General features: G+C 35.9%; 3 protein-coding genes across 3 annotated transcripts in view; 2 read left to right on the forward strand and 1 right to left on the reverse strand.

The window, feature by feature from the left end:
• Positions 1-1188: 1188 nt before the first annotated feature.
• guf1 (GTP binding elongation factor GUF1) lies at positions 1189-10120 on the forward strand. Its single transcript, XM_059516231.1, has 17 exons — positions 1189-1506; positions 1722-1833; positions 1948-2096; positions 2178-2258; positions 2838-2915; positions 3441-3524; positions 3617-3681; positions 4806-5009; positions 6175-6314; positions 6419-6542; positions 6684-6816; positions 7182-7325; positions 8027-8160; positions 8429-8530; positions 8737-8856; positions 9752-9788; positions 9873-10120. Exons 1-17 carry the CDS (start codon positions 1315-1317, stop codon positions 9999-10001), a joined length of 2028 nt encoding a protein of 675 aa, XP_059372214.1. The 5' UTR covers positions 1189-1314; the 3' UTR covers positions 10002-10120.
• Positions 10121-10735: 615 nt separating this feature from the next.
• Positions 10736-16351, reverse strand: LOC132109846 (glucosamine-6-phosphate isomerase 2-like). The gene is made up of 7 exons (XM_059516230.1): positions 16199-16351; positions 15741-15903; positions 15491-15592; positions 14935-15117; positions 13989-14173; positions 12926-13100; positions 10736-11893 (listed from the first exon to the last, which is right to left on the reverse strand). The coding sequence occupies exons 2-7, from the start codon at positions 15862-15864 to the stop codon at positions 11829-11831; spliced, it is 834 nt and encodes a 277-aa protein (XP_059372213.1). The 5' UTR covers positions 15865-15903; positions 16199-16351; the 3' UTR covers positions 10736-11828.
• A 2264-nt stretch (positions 16352-18615) lies between these two features.
• LOC132109848 (uncharacterized) overlaps positions 18616-20175 on the forward strand; it is a 36471-nt gene continuing 34911 nt past the window's right edge. The window contains exon 1 of the mRNA XM_059516233.1: positions 18616-18847. The gene's annotated coding sequence lies outside the window, so the exon portion shown is untranslated. The remainder of the gene's footprint in view (positions 18848-20175) is intronic.

The following is a 20175-nucleotide window of genomic DNA, read 5'->3' on the forward strand; positions in this document are numbered from 1 at the left end:
TGTATTTATATTTATTTAATGATTAAATATATATTTATATTTAATTATATATATATATATATATATATATATATATATATATATATATATATAAGACATTTATACAGTGTAAGTAAATTTAATATGGTATCTAATCAAAATCTATTCTATTCCATTTTATTCTATTCTAATATATTCTAATGGAATTCAAGCTGCCGTTTTATCAATCAGAAAATTGTAAGTACTTGTTTGAGTTTTCTTCCACAAATCAAATAAAATAAAACTGAATCCAATTTTATTTCATGAAGTAGTGAGAGAATTTTGGAATGACATCAGAAGAGCTAATTTATTATTTTATCATTTTGCACACACAGGTATATATCACTTTTCAAACCACATTTTTTTAAATAAATTATCTTTTCCTGTTTATTATTATTTTTATTATTATTATTAAATTTAGTTTTTACTGGCATATATCTTAATGTATAAATGTGATATAAATGTTAGGACAAAACAGTCTTAAGTAACGTTAATGGAATGTTCTTATATTTGACATATGTTCTTATAACAATGAGAGAAAACATTCTGAGGTCAACATTCTCAGAAACTCTTTATTATATTTTTACTTGATGAATGTTTTCATGATGTTAAGAGATATATATATATATATTTATATTCCATTCTTCTTGGAATATAAAAAATAATAATAATGGCATTACAATAACATTCTGGATGAAAACAAAAATAGTAGCCTATAACACTTTAGTCTCCTATAAATAATGTTCTAATTTATATGTTGAATAATGTTCTAATTCATATAATTTATGTTCTAATGTTCTAATTTAAAATTGATTTTTTTTACGTTTTAGTATAGGCCTATTAAAAAAACACAATCAAACAACCTTTTATTTTGGGTAGGCTTTTAAAAAAGTTAGTACAACATTGTACGAAACATGCTAGAAACGAAATAACGTTTAAATAATGTTCTAAACACGATAAGAAAACTGGACATGTTAACATTCTAACATTCCTGGAACATTTGAGTGTAGCTTTCAGAATAAAATGCACTGGCAGTGAACTGCATTTCCCATAATTCCAAGTTCTTGCTCCGACGATAACGCTTGATGACGTTCCAGCCAACATGGCGGCTCACAGTAGCTGTCACACTGGAGAACACAGCCTAGTGAAGACTTGACTAAACACTGCTTTCAATAAGGATATTAATCCTCAAATCTTTTTTTTTTCGAGGGGAAGATATGTTCGATATACAGTTTGAAGCGTATACAGTAATCTTTCTTTATTCAGTAATAACATGTTAGTGAGCTGATAAAGACGATGTCTGTGTTTAGATCCCACGGGTTCTTTCTGCCCTTTATCAAACGCGTTCCTGATATTAAAATCTGCCGCGTTAAACACAGATCTCAGGGCTGCATGAGCACATGTACAGTGATCAGACACAGATGGATGAAAGGCTCCTGCTGGAACATCAGTTCTGTCAGAGAAGTCAGCTCTAATGCATCTGTGAAGGTCAATTCTAATGCTTTGACTTGTTTTGGCTGTAAGCAAAATACTATATAACCTATATATTAACCTAATGTGATTTTACAGTAGTGACTATGGCATTTTGGTGGATTAATTTACACAGTTATTCATTCTCTGATTTTTATAGATAATAATGGTCTTATAATAGTTGATGTGCTTGTTGAAGATGGATACTAAATCTGAGTCATTTGCTTTTTCAGGAGAGTCTCGACATGTCAAAATTTCCAGTGGAGAGGATTCGAAATTTCAGCATTATTGCTCATATTGATCATGGCAAGAGCACTCTAGCTGACAGACTTCTGGAGATCACCGGTGATTCTCTATTTCTCTTTCCTGTGGATTATGTGAGTTTAAAAAAATTGTTGCTCGTAATCTCTTTATTTCGTTGTTTTTATTTTTTTGTTGTTTGTTTTTGTGTATGAGCAGGTGCCATTGCAAAGACAGCGAGTAACAAGCAGGTGCTGGATAAACTGCAGGTGGAGAGAGAACGAGGAATCACTGTTAAAGCTCAGACTGCGTCTCTCTTTTACCAGCGTGATGGACAGACATATCTGCTCAATCTCATCGACACACCTGTGAGGATAATAACATTACTGTTAGTCTACTAATGTCTATTATTTACTATAATTTGAGAGATTGCAATATTTTATTTTTAGGGCCATGTTGATTTCAGCTATGAAGTTTCACGTTCCATATCCGCTTGCCAAGGAGTTCTGCTCATTGTAGATGCAAATCAGGTGAATCATTTTATAAATGACACATTCTGCTTATTAAATGAGTATTAACAGAGTTAAAGGGTCTTTCGTTTTTTATTCTAAACCTGCTACCGTTTGTTTTTATGCACATACCAATGTTATTTTTTTGTATTATTTATATACTAATATAGTATTTATTAATATTTTAAATGTTTTTAATATATGTTCAGTTTTTATTTTATTTTAGCTTAAGTTTTAGTAATTTTGGCATGTTTTTTTTCTTTTTCATTATTTTTTGCAAGTGTTCGAAGCTTTTTCTATATATATTTTTTTATATATATCCTTTTAGTAATTTTCATGCTCTCTCACATTAAAGTTGTGCTTATTTTATTTCAGTTTCTGTCACCATTGTGACACTTCTAATTTTTAAGTTTATTGTTTAAGTTTTATCTCATATTTACATTAGCTTTTTCAATAAAGAAAATAATTTTTAATAGTTGTACTTAAAAACAGCTCAAACATTACAGCATAAATACTCTTATCATTACTAAAAACTTTAGTCTTTCATAATTGCATTAAAAGAACAATAACCAATTGCAAGTTTGTTTCTATAATTCAAAGGGAATTCAAGCGCAAACAGTTGCCAATTTCTACCTGGCATTTGAGGCTCAACTGACAATCATCCCTGTGATAAACAAGGTAGATATTACAGACTGAATTTATGATCTTTCCTTTAAATGCAGTAAACATTTTATACATGCAAGTTAAAAACAATCCCAGTGCTTTAAATAAATTATAAAAATGTCTTTATATCCAGCTCAAGTTGAGTACAGAGGCAGGACACAATGCAGAAGATTTAAGAAAAACATTTTTTTTTTTAATACCTGAACTGTTTTGATCTTGTGATCAGTCCAAATACAACTGTGTGGACCTTTATTAATTGGCTTTCATCTAAATGCTTTATTACAGTTCTGTAGTATGTTTTGAGCTTGTTGCATAACTTATTATGCTATATTATTACATTCATCTTGATGATATATCATTACATTTGATCTAGGAATGAGTCAATAGTCATTTTAATAGTCACTGATTGTTTTATTTATTTTCAGACTTTTTAACTGTTGCTCATCTGAATTGTCTACATTTGGCATTTTAGTGTGTGTGTGTGTGTGTGTGTGTGTGTGTGTGTGTGTGTGTGTGTGTGTGTGTGTGTTTAATTGACAGATTGATTTGAAAAATGCTGATCCAGAGCGAGTTGAAAAACAGATTGAAAAGGTTTTTGATATTCCTAAGGAAGAGTGTATCAGGGTGAGCTGTATTTAAACATGTTTTTTGTTTGTTTGTTTTTTTATACAGATGCCAGTTATATTTTTACCTTGGCTTGTGATTGTTTTCTGTAGATCTCTGCAAAATTGGGCACAAACGTGGACCAAGTTCTCCAAGAAGTGGTGAAAAGGATTCCTCCGTGAGTATCATAAGCTGATTCACTTTTCTCCACAAGAGGTCACTGTGAGAGTGTAAGAGCAGCACATACTGTGTGGGTGTGCTTTGATTGATTGTATTCGACCATGTTTGCGTTCATAAGATTGTATCAGACAAAAGGAGGACAGTGATCCCCAAAGCCCAGATTGCATCTTTCTAAACAGGATTATGAACGGGGAGAGGCCATCGACAATGAATCATACGTTACAGTTCACACAATAGAGAGACATGCAGAAAATATTTCGAATCAACTGATGTGTGATGTCCGGAAGAACAGAAGGCTCTATGAGACAGATGTTATCAGAGCAAGAACAGTATTAGTTACTGCATCTCACAAAACCAGAACAAGAATTCACTACAAAAGACAAAAACATTTTGTTATATATTTGTTAAATTATATATTTGACGTAATGGAGCCTGTTTTTGTAATATAAAATTGCATTGTGAAATTAATTGCAAACAGTAAACAGTAATGCATTAAATACATTTAAAGGTTTTGGGTCAGTCATTTGTTTAAGTCTAATGCTCCGTGATATTGTGAAATATTATTACAATTTAATATAACTTTTCTATTTAAACATATAGTGCAATTTATTCCTGTGATGCAAAACATGTTTTCCAGCATCTCTACTCTACTCCAGTCTTTATTCAACTGATCCTTCAGAAATCATTCTGATTTACTGCTCAAGAAACATTGAGCTGCTTAATATTTTTGTGGCAACTTAATTATCGTTTGAATTGAAATAATTTTTGCTACTGTACTGTTAAAATTACATTACATGTGAATATTTACAAACTAACTTTGAGCATGAAGATGGGAATGAATCAGGAAGTTTCTTTTTGGTAAATCAACATCACCACGTGTCATCATGTGTTTTTCCAATGAACCCGCTCGTCTACATTCTTCATCATCTCACATTTCCTCCATAATGTGTTTTTTATAGCTTCTTTCATAACTTCTTCCTTTTACATACATTGTTGGCAGTGTACATGAGGGACAGTTTTCAAATGTAGAAATAAGTTATTTCATTCTTTACAAAGTCCCATGAGAAATGAGTTTGTTTAAATGTATTTCTGTACATCATCAGTTTTTCCTCTCTGTTTCAGTCCGACAGCGAAAGTGGAAGATCCATTTAAAGCCCTTGTCTTTGACTCCACCTTCGACCATTACAGAGGAGTAGTGGCCAACATCGCTCTGTTTGGTGGACGTGTGTCCAGAGGAGACAAGATCGTCTCTGCCCACCTGGGGAAGTCATATGAGGTCAATGAGCTGGGCCTTCTGAGACCCGACGAACACCCAACAGAAACCCTGTGAGAATCTCACATACGCTGTAGGCACAAACAGACCTCACGACTCGTCACGAGGAAACAAAACACAGATAAATAAAACAGTTCAATACTAAAACGTTTTTCTATGAAGAGACCCATTTGAAAGGCACCACAGTAATCTTAAGAAAAGAGTTTTCAGCCTTTACAACCCAGAGACTCCAGTATAAAGATGTATTTCTTTATTATAAGTAACCTTCCAGTTGTGTTTTTGCATTTTTTTATAGAATTGTTTACATTTAATGAAATAAAATGTTATAATTATTTGATGGTTATTTTGGTTGGATACAATTAATGTAAGAAAATTGTTCTTATTCCAAAACTCTGAAATTGCACTGATATTAAAATTTTAAACCTAAAAATGAGTTTCTTGATTTAAAAACAGAACAGTGAATATAATAAATAACATCTAAAAACATGAATTAAAAGTAAAAAAAAATAAAGATTCATATGTTCCTGATTAAGTCTTGTTTTCAAATTTAAGAACTTTGTTTTTAGGGGTCCAAAACTCTTAGATTGCACTGAAACTTAGGATTTAAAATGTGATATTAAAGGCGTGAATCAAGGTGTTTTTTTTTTCTAGGCTTGATTGTGTTTATGGGATGCAGTCTAATGTGTTAATGCTTCGTTTAAAAAAAAACACATTATTTTTCATATAATTTATCTTTATTCCACACTGCTCCTTTAAATGCACTGATCATTTCCTGCTTTTATGAAGCCCCTCCCTCATAAATATGCAATGAGCTCAGAGTGGTTAGCTGGTCCAGTGTGTTGTGATTGGCTAAACCCCCTCTAGTGCGTGTTTAAATGTCCCGCCCATCAGCTCAGTGGCATGTGCTCCGGTTGTATTGTAAACAATGACATCGTCAATATTGCTTATCAATTTGAGTCTGATTGAGACCCAGAGAATATTAATATACTAATTTAAGAGGATTTTGATGTGCACCCCTAGTTTTCTCTTCCTCTTCTCTAAAGCAGCGCAAAATGACCTTGCCCCTTTGTTGCATGTTCCCAGGTGAACTTTCAGCTTCATAACTTTGCAGATATTGTTCATGCTCAAACAGCAACATTACACACTAACTGTTTCAGACAGTCTCAGTTCCACGAATTTAACCTTTGACCTTTTGCATTTTGACATTTTTGCTCTCAGGTATGCAGGGCAGGTGGGTTACGTGATCGCAGGGATGAAAGAAGTGAAGGAGGCTCAGATTGGAGACACACTTTACCTCCAAAAACAGCCTGTGGAGCCGCTGCCAGGGTTCAAACCGGCTAAAGCCATGGTCTTTGCAGGTGTGTTCCTAAAACCGTCCTGATGTTTGTGCTAAACTGTGTAAACCAAAGTTTAAGGGGTAGGTTTACAGTGCTGCAAATGTCAAATTGTGTGACACTTTCAGGCATGTATCCCATGGACCAGTCAGAATACACAGCCCTGCGCAGCGCCGTGGAGAAACTGACGCTAAATGACTCAAGTGTGACGGTTCAAAGGGACAGCAGTTTAGCTCTGGGAGCTGGATGGAGGTACACACACACACACACACACACACACACAGAGAAACAAATCAGTGTGAGCTTAAACTGTTGTTTTAAGTTCAGTCGCTGGGTCGAGCTTGTATTCTTTCACTTTTTAAATATTTAAAAAGGTTAATTTCTTTGTCTCAGGCTGGGATTTCTGGGCTTGCTGCATATGGAGGTGTTTAACCAGCGTTTAGAGCAGGAGTACAATGCATCTGTCATAGTAACAGCTCCGACTGTACCCTACAAGGCTGTGCTAGCATCTGCCAAACTCATAAAGGTAGGACTCGTTGACAAAATGTGCTAAAAACCAACCAGAACACCTTAGCAACTATATAGCAACATGGTATATACTATATACCATAACAACTGCATAGAAACATGCTAAAAACACCTTAGGAACTGAATAGCAACATGCAGGTATATCTTAGAAATTGCATAAGAATGTGTTAAAAACTACCCAGAATACCTTAGAAGCAATATAGCAACAAATTGTGCTTGTGAGTTTTGCACATGCAACCTAATTTTTCTTCAGTCTTGTAACTGTGTGCAGATGGTATGCAGAGATTTATATGAACGAACATAAATGAATGGATGAATGAATGAATGAACAGCAGTTAGCGATAAGCAGTTTTTGATTTGTAGGAACACGGTGAAGAAGTGATCACCATCATCAATCCTGCTCAGTTCCCTGATAAGTCACAGGTCGTGGAGTATCTGGAACCCATGGTGATGGGAACCATCATCGCTCCGGATGACTTCACTGGGAAGATCATGACCCTGTGTCAGGTGGGATTAGGTCAATCACCTTTCACATTGCCTGCAGTTTAGTTTAGTTTAGTTTACTCAATATAAGTAAAAACTAAACCAAAGTAATAATATTGGTCTCTCCTAAGTCGAAGAAAAAGACCAAAGTGACAACATCAGCGACAAATACTTGGGGGCCGTTTACACGACAATGGCGTTTTGGGGACTGTAAACGCATATTTTGAAAACAGGTTTCAAAGTGTACGTTTTTGAAAACGGCACCATTATCGTTTAGCTAGCGGAGTACATAGTACTTTTTGTTGCTGCTCAAGAGTTTGCTAACGGTTCTTCAGCAAAGTGTGGATTTACTTCACCAATATTACAACCAACAGTGGAGACGCATCATATACATATAATAATATAATCATAAACATATAATCGTCACTTCCCTACAGGTGCTGTTACCTAACAAGGTGACATCGCCAACTACAGGCATGGCATACGTAATACAGCATTTTCAGCCGTTTTCGCAGATATGTTTAAACGTATTAAACGTATCGTTTTAAAAAACGCTGTTTTGTATACGTGAAACTTTTTAAAAGGGCAAGGGAAAAGCTTTTCCGTTTATGACTACATTCTTGTCGTGTAAACGTAGCATTTATTTGAATTCCAATTTCTGAGAATGCATATTTTGAGTCTTGCATTTGTAGTGACCTACAATGCAATTCTCTGCCTTGTTGAAGAGCCGCAGGGCCGTTCAGAAGAATATGTTCTACATCGATGACCATCGGGTGATGATGAAGTATATTTTCCCTCTAAATGAAATTGTAATGGACTTTTACGACCAGCTGAAATCCATGTCATCAGGATACGCCAGGTGAGCTCGTTGTGAAAGAATTAATTAGTGCTTATGTTATTAATAAGACTTTTATATAGCACATTTCAGAAACTCAACTCTAGGTCACTTTACAAATACACAATACATAATCCATGCAGTACTAACAATACAGAGGCAAAACAAATAAAAGTGTGAGATGTGTTCGGAAACATTAGAAAAAAATTGTAAATAAGTGAGGTATCATTTGTGTTTTGATATTTGGATATGTCACAGTTTCTGGATGAGCTTGATTTCCTGTTGTCCATAGCTTTGATTACGAGGATGCTGGTTATGAGGCCGCTGATCTGATTAAGATGGACTTCCTCCTCAATGGGCGGCCAGTGGAAGAACTCGCCACTATTGTTCATAAGCAAGTCTTGATCTTTCATGATACAGTTAAATTTTTTCAAGAGGTGTTTAGAAGTTATTTGATAATTTAAAGGCAATTAAATACCCAAATCCCTTTAAAATGCGAATATGGCTATAAAGATCTTAAAGTCTCAATATCATCTTCCATGTTTGTGATGTGATTTCTAAAAAAAAATGACACAAGCTCTGATTGGTCCTTGTGTTCAGAGACAAAGCGTACAGTGCAGGTAAAGCCATATGTGAGAGACTGAAGGAGTCCATCCCCAGACAGATGTTTGAGATCGCAGTGCAAGCAGCCATCGGCAGCAAGATCATCGCTCGAGAAACGTAAGTGTGGACGTGTAGTATTGTGCATGTTACTAAGATAATAACTTTAAACATAAAGTAATATTTGTCCCAAAAATGAAAATTTGCTTAAAATGATGTCACCCTCAGGCCATCCAAGATGTATATGAGTTTGTTTCTTCATCAGAACAGATTTGAAGAAATTACATCACCCATTCACTGCAATGGGTCCATTGGTGAGTATCCATTTTAAATGGATACTCACCAATGGATCCATTGCAGTGAATGGGTGCCGTCAGCATGAGAGTCCAAACAGCTGCTAAAAACATCACAATAACAGCAGTAATTAACATCTTGTTAAGTTTTGTGTTTGTTAAAAAAAAATCCGTTTTTTCAAAGCTGTTTATTAATCTTCAAACCTTTGCATCTAAAATATAAGTCCAAAATACTGCTTTCTCAAGTGAAAAAGCTACCTTGTCTGAATCAGGAGAGAAATCTGCACAGATCGAGCACTTTTTATATGCATAAACAGTCCAAAACAGTTCTAAACAAAAATGTTGGTAGATTTTGATTAACTTTTTCACTGGAGGACACGTGATTATGGACTATGCACTTTATTTTGATCAGAAGAGATGGTTCAAAAGTGGATTTAACACATTAAAAATGGATTTCTTACAAATATGCATACTTCAAAAGAAGATAAATGATGGACTGTGGTTGTGTTGATTATTGTGATTTTTTTTATCAGCTGTTTGGGCTCTCAATCGACGGCACCCATTCACTGCAGAGTATCCATCGGTTAGCAAGTCATGTAATGCTAAATTTCTTCAAATCTGTTTTGAAGAAGAAACAAAAATCTGCATTATGATTGGCCTGAGGGTCCATTTTTGCATAAACTACTCCTTTAATATTCCTTATCTTTGTTTTTCTCTTTTAGAATAAAAGCATATCGAAAGAATGTTCTCGCAAAATGTGTGAGTACCTCTTCTCATACTGAAAAATGTTTCTTCTACCTTTTTAATTAGCTGCTGATTCTTGGTCACATCTGTCTTTCCTAGTACGGTGGTGACATTACACGAAAAATGAAGCTGCTAAAGAAGCAGGCTGAGGGAAAGAAGAAAATGCGCCGCATTGGCAACATTGACGTCCCAAAAGACGCTTTCATCAACGTTCTTAAACGGAAGTAGTTCCCTCAGGAACATTATCATAGCAGACATCAAAGCCTGAGGTTGATTTGTGAAGGGGAACATGCCAATGTACAGTATGATGATTGATTTAGAAATGCTATTAAAGTTCATATAACTAAGTGAAGTTGTTCTGGGAACTTAAAGCAGGTTTGATGAATTCATCTTCATCATGCTGAAACAACATCGCAGTTCTCTCAGGAGCGGATTTAGAGACTGCAAGCTAAGGGTTTTCATTGGAAACGTTTAGACTGAGTGGATGCAGAAGTACTTGGCAGCGCTGTTTTCCTTCAAACACATTTATTTCATTTCCATCACGCTGCAGAGGTTGCAGTGGATGTAAGGCTGAAAGCAGTCTGGGACATTTTCTGAAACATTTTTGAGTGTTTGCAACTATAAGCAGAAATCGGGCGATTCTGACAAGACTATTGCATGTCAATGTCTTGTTTCAACCCATAATTAAAAATATAAGGTTTTTTACTGTGCATATAGATAATTAACCCTGTTTTTATACTGTTGAAATTAAGCACATCACCTTTCAAACTGCTGGCTTTTCAGAAAGTAAAAGAAGAAGAGTTTGAATAATAACCGTAATTTGGTGCTGCACAAATTTTGTTCAAAGCACAGCTAGCTAGCTGCCTCAGGGGCCGTGATGTTTGCATTGTTCAAATGATTGAGATGGCCAGTCGATCAAATAAATGCGGGCTTTACTGTTCACAGAAGCCAAGTGACAACTGTTATTTTGAAACACCAAAAACTCAACACAGACTTATTCAGAAAGCAAAGAAAATCATTGTGAAATGAAACAAAAATGTGTTTTATAATACAAGGGAAATGTCCAGACTTGTGTTTTCTACTCTAGTTTTCAGAAATGAAACAGCCTGTATATCACAAAGAACAGTAACTAAAGAGAACACATGGGTACTACACATCATTTGTAAAATTAGTTAATTCAAAAACATTCACACACTTCTCTACTCAGATGTGCCAATAGAAGTCTTTTCAATATATGAATAAGCAAACATGAAATAAACTTTTCCAGAATTTCCCACTGGTTTTACATGCTGCAAGTAACCTGGATTCATTCAAAGGCAAGAAAATGTCAATTGAAATTGTATAAAATGACATGTGCTTAGTAGGAAATTCTGATCACAGATCAGCTTCCTGTTAACTTGTGTTTATCAGCATATAAGACACTTCAAATAATAGGGTATCATAACCCCTGGAGGTTTCATATGTATAGGAAGAAATCCTAAATTTGGAGAATTTAGGGAAAACTATTTATGTAACATCTAAACAAAAATATTCCCCAAAAAACAATTTAAATTTGCCTTGTAGTAAAAAAATCCACATTCAAGTCAACTGTGGGTTACAATGTGCTAATAAAAAACTGCCCATCAGTGGAAACAGTAATTCCTGATGTAACTACAGTACAGAAGAACTGATATATTCACTTACTCAGAATGGGTTGTAACAGATGTTTTCTTTCATTAATGATGTGAAGGAGTGTGTTAGTGTTATCTAAAACGGCAAACATCAGCTGAAAGGGTTAAAGTAAGAGTGTTTCTTAGTATAATTTCCCTAAAACATTATCTTTTCTTGTTAATACTGGGGGTAAAGTAGTTTGAAAGTGAATTATAAAGACTAATACAGAGATTTAGTAGGAGTGTGTGAACATGGCACCATAGGAAAGCAGAGTTGTTTTGTACAACATCTACCAGTTACACTTTATGACCATTCAGAACTGCTGTGGTCCCTGAGACCAGTTTCCACTCAATCACACTTGATTCGATTTTGAGGCCGTTTTTCCAGATGTCCCGTCTGGCGTGTTCAGTCAATGTAGTCCTTCATGCTGAGCATCGGCTCAACTAGCTGATTGTGGACGTGCATCAGCCCTGCAAGAAAGAAGATCCATCAATATGTTTAGGAAATCCAGCCCAGCCAAAAATATTAAACCCCCAGGAGAGACCAAAGCCCTTAAGACCGGACAGATCGTGTTTCTGAGAAAAGCACTTGTGATGGACATTCCAGACGGGTTTAGATCTTAAAACCTGCAGTCTTTACACAGATATTGACCTTGAGACGGGCCAACCACTAAAACCAAGATGAGATCATGAAAAACGATGAAAAGCAAACACACAGCTGCTCTACTGGGTTCCTCAGAGGGAATAGGGATGGCTAAAATTGTGTGGCTGTTAAGATTTTTTTATTGTTTTTAAAAGGCATCTCTTATTTTCAGCAAGGCTGCATTTATTTGATGAAAAATACAGTAAAAGCAGCAATATTGTCAAATATTTTTACAATTTAAAATGTTTTCTATTTGAATATATTTTAAAACGCAATTTATTTCTGTGATGCACAACTGAATTTTTAACATCATTTCTCCAGTCTTCAGTGTCACACAATCTTTAAGAAGTCATTCTAATATGCTGATTTGCGTGTTTTTGTTTTTTTATTATTATCATCAATGTTGAAAAAAAACTGCTGCTTATTATTCTCGTGGGAATACTGTACGTTCAAGATTTTTTGATAAACCAATTGTTCAAAGGAAGAGCATAATATAACCATTTTTGTAACATTGTAAATATTAACGCATCCTTGCTGAATACAAATATTAATATCTTTTTTTTTTTTTTACAACAACTTTTGAACAGTAGTATGCATATGAAACCTGAGGCCATGAGAATGTAAAGAATTTCATGAAGTCACAACAGTAAACACCAATCAAATTCACACCGAATTTTCTAGTGTAAGAGCAAACTTACTAAACCATCATGAATGAACATGTTTCTTACCTTTCAACGCTTGTTTTAATACGTAACTATTTAGTCAATTTACCAGGTTTTTGTTCTTCAAAGAATCTGCTTCCACCGAAGACCAACTTTCTGTCTATGTGAGTCAAAGATTTGCCCCTCGGGATCACGTACCTTTGAAATACTTCACAGTTTTGACCCTGAGTTCCAGTGTCGCATCTTCATCGCAAATAAAAATGGTTCGTGGATGCTGTTGGAAGGCAGATACCGTCCACATGTGGTTCACACCTTCCTCGATGGCTTTATACAGGGCAAAGGCCTTATGAGCCCCGGTGATCAGAATCATGACCTGCAAATCCAGGACAAAAAGGCAGCATTGTCTCAAAATCACCACATTCAGAATGGTGGCGTTCACATGTTGTTCTGAAGGCAAACATACATCAGAAAACTAGTTAAACTTTAGAGTAAGAAGCCAATGTCTATGTCTAATCAAAAAAATTCTCAGGTCCTAAAACAAAAGAAACTGCATTGCTTCATTACTGTAATAATAATTTAATTAAGTGATTTTTTGCGGTCTACAATGCGACTTGAAGAGGTTTTAGGAGATGCACGCTGTCTGATATAATAATATGATGATGATGATGATAATCAGTTGGCCTGAAGGACTTTTTACCCAGCATCCTGTCTGTTAAAGTATTCAGGTATGTTTATGTACTTGTTCACAATTCCAGCACAATCAGTCTCACATTGAGACACAGACTCCTATTCATTTCAGTGCTATAACAAAGAGAACATTTGTTACTATATAAAAGATAATTATATTTATTAGTTGCAGATGACAAATGCTCCAAACAAACGTGTGTCTGACTGGGACAAAAGGAAGACACTGATATCACAAAGGATGCTTTTGAAATAAAGGACAAAAGATGTTGTGTCCATTATACATTCAGATTCATGTAAAGTCTTACATTTTAAAGCATTAAGACTTTATATTGATGTGGTAAGTAAAATGTTTGCATTGTGACATTAAATTGATGCCAAACACATTCCCATTTTATTCACTGAAAATAGAATTTCTTTCTTTTTAAGGTGCTTTAAACTTTGCAGCTGATCACTTTGTTTTCCTTTCTGAGCTTTATTAATAGTCTGACTTTTATGGTTTATATGCCAGGTTTCTCTCTTTCAGCTGAATGGTCTCCTCCTTAATATGTGAATTTCCTGTATTCTTTATATTTACCTCTCTGGCGTCCATCACTGTTCCTACTCCAACAGTGAGAGTCATGGTGGGCACTTTGGAAAGATCGTTCCCAAAGAAACGAGCATTGGCTACTATGGTGTCTTTGGCCAGGGTCTTCACTCTGGTCCTGGACACAAGACTGGAGCCGGGCTCATTAAAGGCGATGTGCCCATCCGGACCAATGCCTAAAAAAACAAGAGATACAAAATGGAGAAAGATTAATAACAGATGAATGGATGAAAATATGCAATGATTCTGAATATAATAGTAGTTGGGTATGAAGTACTGCAAATGAGTGAAAACGGGCATTAGAGTCGAAATGTGCTAATTTATCATAAAAACAAAGTAAAAAATCGTAATTTACTTTTGACAATTCATTTTTTTTAGATTTACCTCAGTAGATTAATAAACATTATCAATCTACTGTGTATGTTTTCGTCATGAAACTAACAGTCTAAAGCCTATATCATTTAAACCAGATTTGTTAATGATCAACTAAAACCATAAAAAAATTGATTATATTCATTGAAATAAATCTGCAATCAAATAAAATATAAATATTAGATAAAAAATAAAAAAAATAAAGCTAAATAAAAATATTTTTTACATTTATAGGTAAAACAAAGTTAAAAATATTAAAATAAATGCTAATTCGATATAAATCGTATATAAATAATACTACAATGAAACTGAAACAAATTCTATTAATTATTGCTACAGCAAGCTTAAGAATCAATTCAGTGGCCAACAAACTGACCTTTGGTTTTGGAGTTGAATGTGCAATCACCATACAAGCATTACTAACAAAAAGCATTTGTTATTGCAGCAGTTTAACAGTTTTGTGAGTGCAGATTAAGATATGCATCACAAAGCACTGTTTCTGGTGTCTCTCGCTTGATCTGTGTCTGAAATACCAATTTATTGGGATCTGAATTATTGAATGCACCTCCCACAAACAGCTCAATTCCACCAGCAGCAGTAATCTGCTGCTCAAAGGCTTCACACTCGGCCTGCAGGTCGCTGGCGTTGCCGTCCAGTATATGAGTGTTCTGGGGCTCGATGTCGATGTGCTTAAAGAAGTTATTCCACATGTAGGAGTGATAGCTCTCGGGATGATCCCTGGGCAGACCTGAAGAGGAAGACAAATTTAGAAAGAAATTATGATGCTGCTTTAAATGATTTCATTCTTTTCTGAACTTGCATTCAATTAATGAGAATCATCACTGAGAATAATGGAAATAAGCCAACTAGATTCATTACGATGAGAGTTTGATGGAAAACATGCTTTTTAAAGTCGTGAAAATGTCACAGTGCAACTATAATGTTTATTAAATGTTTTCTGAACTAGACTAGAAAGGGATGAGGATGAAGGGCCATTTATGCGTTATCCATGCGTTGATTTGCTGCATTGGCAGCTCTAATTCTGCAGTGTTTTGAGAGAGTTTGTGGAGATCTTGCGTATTCAGCACTTTTGTGAGAAGCGGTCTGTGCAGTTCACTTACCCACATACTCATCCATGTTAAAGGTCTTCGCGTATTTGAAGGACAGGTCTCCATTCTTGTGGTATTCGATCAGCTTTCTATAGCAGCCGAGGGGTGTGCTACCTGCAAAAAATCTAATTACATTAAAATCAAAATCTTCCTGATATATTGAATTTACAGATTGTGATAAATTTCTGAGAGAAATAGGATATTCGACAAGAAAGATCCTGGGTTTTGTACATTGGGAAATGTTTGGTAACTTTTAGTTCACCTGTTGGGAGTCCTAAAGTGAAGTAGTGGTCAGCGGTGGGTTTGAACTGGATGATCCGGTTGCGAATGTACTTTGCAGCCCATTCGCTGGCCAGATCATAGTCGTCCAGAATCACAAGTCTCATGACTTCTCACAGATAACAGGTCACTGCAACCTTAAGACTCTAGAAATAAAGACAGATCAATACTGGATTGACCAACACTGACCAATTCTGATGACCGAGCAAAGCCCTGTCCATTGAGGAGTAAAACAACCAAGATGCACATTGCTTTAATAAATATGATCGAATAACATCGACAGTGTATAATCATCATGGCAATATAAAACGTTTGCTTTTGAACTTATATTAATGACATCAAATCCTCTAGCTTTATTTACAACCAGTTGCGTTTTTAAGTGTTGTTACTTGTCGAATAATGGTTATGGATATATGATGGGTAATAAAATCTTTTACTTACAGTGATAGAGCGCAGGATCTCAGCCGCGTCCAGGTGAATGGAATGGATACAAGTTTTCTTCGAAAACACTGATCATGTGATCGAGTTCCGGTCATATGCGCTGACGACACACTTCCGGGTTGTAGCACCTGCCCATATATGGAGACCGACGAGGCTTTTCTTTAATATGAAATAAGCAATGTACAGTATGAAAGAAATTATAATAAGCATGTTGGATATCGTTTAAATTAGAAAATATGTGAATTAAGAAACATTAGTATTTCGTATTGTACTGACATTGTTGTTTATTAAAGGAGACATTTTTTATCAAAATGTATGTTTCATTGATATGACAAACTGTACATTTCTAGGTAAAATAATAACAATAGTGCAAACATCTATCTATCTATCTATCTATCTATCTATCTATCTATCTATCTATCTATATTTTATATTTTTGTCGAATTTTCCCTACGGTCGTTTAATTTGCTTCTTTTCTACCATGCCTGACCTTGCAGGAGGACCCCAGGGAGACAGACGGGTGAGAGAGAGAAGAACAGAAGGCGTGGAGGATTGGGGGATGATAGCGTGCAGAAGTCCGATTCATTTTGGCGAATCGGTTCGTTCGGACAGTTCGTTTCAAGCGGTTCAAAAATGCTTCCGTCCATTCGTTTGAGACCACACTGTGAAATGTTTAAGAAACAGCGTCGGGACGTTTTTCTTTTCTTTTTTTTATCTCTCTCTTCGTCTTTATGTGTGATTAAGTAAATATGCATTTATGTTGTCTTGACAGAATTGTTTTACATACAGTTATATATTTGGACAATGACTTTCTCATATTTTCGGCTCTGTCCGCCACTACAATCCAGATGAAATTGTAGTGCTGACTTTAAGCTTTAATTTAAAGGGTTGAACAAAAACATAAAATGCTTAGGAATTACAAACATTTTTATACACAGTGCCCCCATTTTCAGGGGCTTGAATGTAATTGGACAAATAAATATAATCATAAATAAAATGTTCATTTTTAATATTTTGTTGCGAATCCTTTGCAGGCAATAACTGCCTTAAATCTGGAACGCATGGACATCAAAGACTGGGTTTCCTCTTTTGTGATGTTTTGCCAGGCCTGAACTGCAGCTGACTTCAGTTGTTGTTTGTTTGTGGGTCTTTCTGCCTTTAGTTTGTCTTCAGCGGCTGAAATGTATCCTCAGTCAGGTTGAGATCTGAAGATTGACTGCTGCATTTGACTGAATCTGGGAAGAGAGTCCCTGTACACTTCAGAATTCATCCGGCTGCTTCTGTCTTTTGTCACTTCAACACCAGTAAACCAGTTCCACTGGAAGCCATGCATGCTCATGCCATCACACTGCTCCACCATGTTTCACAGATGATGCTGAATGCTTTAAAGTTTAAGTCATGAGTTGTTCAAAGCCTTGTCCATAGTTTTTCTTCCTGTCATCTTTCAGCCGTCCAAAGAATGTGTCTGTGGTCTGGCTTTTTTAGATGTTTTTAGAAGTCTATTCAGGCCTTGTTTGCACCTTGTGGTGAACCCTCTGTATTTGCTCTCATGAATCTTCTCTTGATTGTAGACTCTGACAGTGACACGTCTACCTCCTGGAGTGTGTTCTTCTCTTGGCTGGATGTTGTGAAAGGGTTTTTCTTTACCATTAAGAGGTTTCTCCGATCATCCACCACTGTTGTCCTTTGTGAATATCCAGGCCTTTTTCTGTTGCTGAGATCACCAGTGCATACTTTTATTTTTCTGAATGTAGGCTACTAAACTGTTTATGCACTCCTAGTTCCTGCTATCTCTCTGACAGATCAAAGTGTGCACTTTTTTTAACTCAATTTATTGTATTTAAAGTGTAATGTGTAGGATATATAATTGTTTTTTTTGGCTAATTGATTATACCATTTGTATAAACCATAGTTTTACTACAAATACCATCATTTGTGTTTACCATGGTTCAACTACAGTAACCAAGGTTTTTTTTCATAATAAAACCATGGTTAATTTTCGTTATGTTATTTGTTTACATTTTTCGGATTTGTTTGTTTGTCTGCATCTCTGTATATACATATTGGACACTATTAGGTTCATGCAATTTTCTTCGTTGGTGGATCCTGAAATTAAAAAGTTAAAAAATAAAATACATAAATAGGCATATTAATTTACTTGAAAGTGCTGTTAGTTTCTTTGTGTAATTCAATTCGATTGCAAATTATGTAATTTATTAATTAAATTTTCTATATTTCTTATTAAATATTGCTGTTTTAACTGTATTTTCGACTTAGTCACAAATTGTGAAATGTTCTCTTATAACAGTTGCGATTTACAAACGCGTTGCGAATCGGTTCAACTGAATCAAAACAAAGAACCATTTCAAATCAGAGATTCCTTCGCGAATCGGACCTCGCTGGAAAGGGATGAGGGAGGGGTGGAGTCAGTGGCCGAAGAGAGGCTCAAGCTGCGTTCAGATGGAGGATTAAACTGGTCCCTACCCTGACAGCATCCAGCACCGACACACAGCCCAAACATCATCCCACACCTGTGTGTCCCGTCTGTATCAGCCGGGTCCTGTTCCCTCCATCCCGTGCTGGCTCTCCATCGCCGGACCGCACCGGTCCACAGCCCCGGACCGGACCGGTGTCCTTTCAAACCACGAGGTGGGTGCAGCTATCTCTGTTGTTCTTCTGCATGTTCATTCACTCGACATGTGTTTGTGGAGTATGTTTAAAGGATCAAGGGTTGTTATTTTTAGGGTTTGGATTAATTTTCTATTGTGCGCTCACTGCTGTTCGGACGGACGGAGAGCGAGATTAAAATCGGATTAAGATTCAACAGAGAAACCGATAGAAGATTCAACATTTGTTCTATGCTTACTACATTACCACACATGACGACTTATTTCTCAAATGAAATGGCATGAAATGGATTTGAAAAAAAAATCTGTTCAACACATTGGATCGAGAAAATACAAGCCAGTCTGAGCGGAGCATTTTGGGTTTCGCGTCGGACGTGAAAAATATTTATTAATTGTTCAAAATAATAATTGAATCTGCTTTTAAGTCTGATTGTCATACTAGTCTAATCATGATTTCTTAACGCAGATTAGGGGTTGTGTGTATGGGAGTGCGTTGTAGTGATTCGTATACGAATCATTCGTTTGAATCGGTTCCTTGTAATGAATTGGTCTGAAGCGAATCTAGTTATCCGATAGCATGATAAATAGGTGATCTTAATGAATTATGACTATAGTACGTAAAAGCCACAAGACACCAAATTAGCGTTTTCTTGTTTGTATGTCAGATTTTAGGCGAACTATGGCTATATTACAAAATAGCTGTCACATTTGTATTTTTAACGATCAGACTTGAGCTTGAATAAACAGCACGTTGCTTACCGAGATAAACGTAAAAACGCAAGCAGCTCTGTTACGCTTAATATAAAACTATTTTAAATCCTGTCACTGAATCGTTTTCAATGAACGAACAGTCAAACAGAATCGATTCGCGTTAATGACTCGGACAAGCGCTCGTGTCTACTATTGTTCAGTGAGCGCTGGTTATTTTGGAGACGCGCTCTTGACGCGACGCTGCTCTTGCACGCACTGTGGCTTTTGCGTTGCGTCTGGACTATATTTGTCTCAGACTGCACATATGTTTTGGAAATAAACTAGGATTTACCCTGGAGTTGTAAATCTCGTAGACCATGTGATTATGTCTTCCAGTGGCAGAGGAACCACTGCTGTTTCTGAATGAGTGAGGTGTGGCACAGGCACCCTCTTCTTTTTCTCTCCCTCGCCTTCTCTGTTTTTTGAGCGCTTGGGAACACCGTAAACACTGCGCTAGATTTTATGCTCTATTCCTGTAATATAGCTTTATTTTGCATGCATTTACATGGGCAGTGGATTGTAATTATGTGCTCACACGACCATGTGCGCGCGCACGCCACAGCCAAATGTACTAGACAGAGGATTATGTATTATGTATTG

This window comes from Carassius carassius, chromosome 29 (genome assembly GCF_963082965.1).
Source record: "Carassius carassius chromosome 29, fCarCar2.1, whole genome shotgun sequence".
Lineage (NCBI taxonomy): Eukaryota > Metazoa > Chordata > Actinopteri > Cypriniformes > Cyprinidae > Carassius > Carassius carassius.

Coding starts and splice junctions, on each gene's coding strand:
- guf1 (XM_059516231.1), top strand. CDS start 1,315: ATGTCTGTGTTTAGATCCCACGGGTTCTTTCTGCCCTTTATCAAACGC. Junction 2,916..3,440: donor TCATCCCTGTGATAAACAAG/GTAGATATTACA, acceptor TTTAATTGACAG/ATTGATTTGAAAAATGCTGA. Junction 8,161..8,428: donor ATGTCATCAGGATACGCCAG/GTGAGCTCGTTG, acceptor TGTTGTCCATAG/CTTTGATTACGAGGATGCTG.
- LOC132109846 (XM_059516230.1), bottom strand. CDS start 15,864: ATGAGACTTGTGATTCTGGACGACTATGATCTGGCCAGCGAATGGGCT. Junction 15,593..15,740: donor CACTTTAGGACTCCCAACAG/GTGAACTAAAAG, acceptor GATTTTTTGCAG/GTAGCACACCCCTCGGCTGC. Junction 13,101..13,988: donor CAGTGATGGACGCCAGAGAG/GTAAATATAAAG, acceptor CTGGATTTGCAG/GTCATGATTCTGATCACCGG.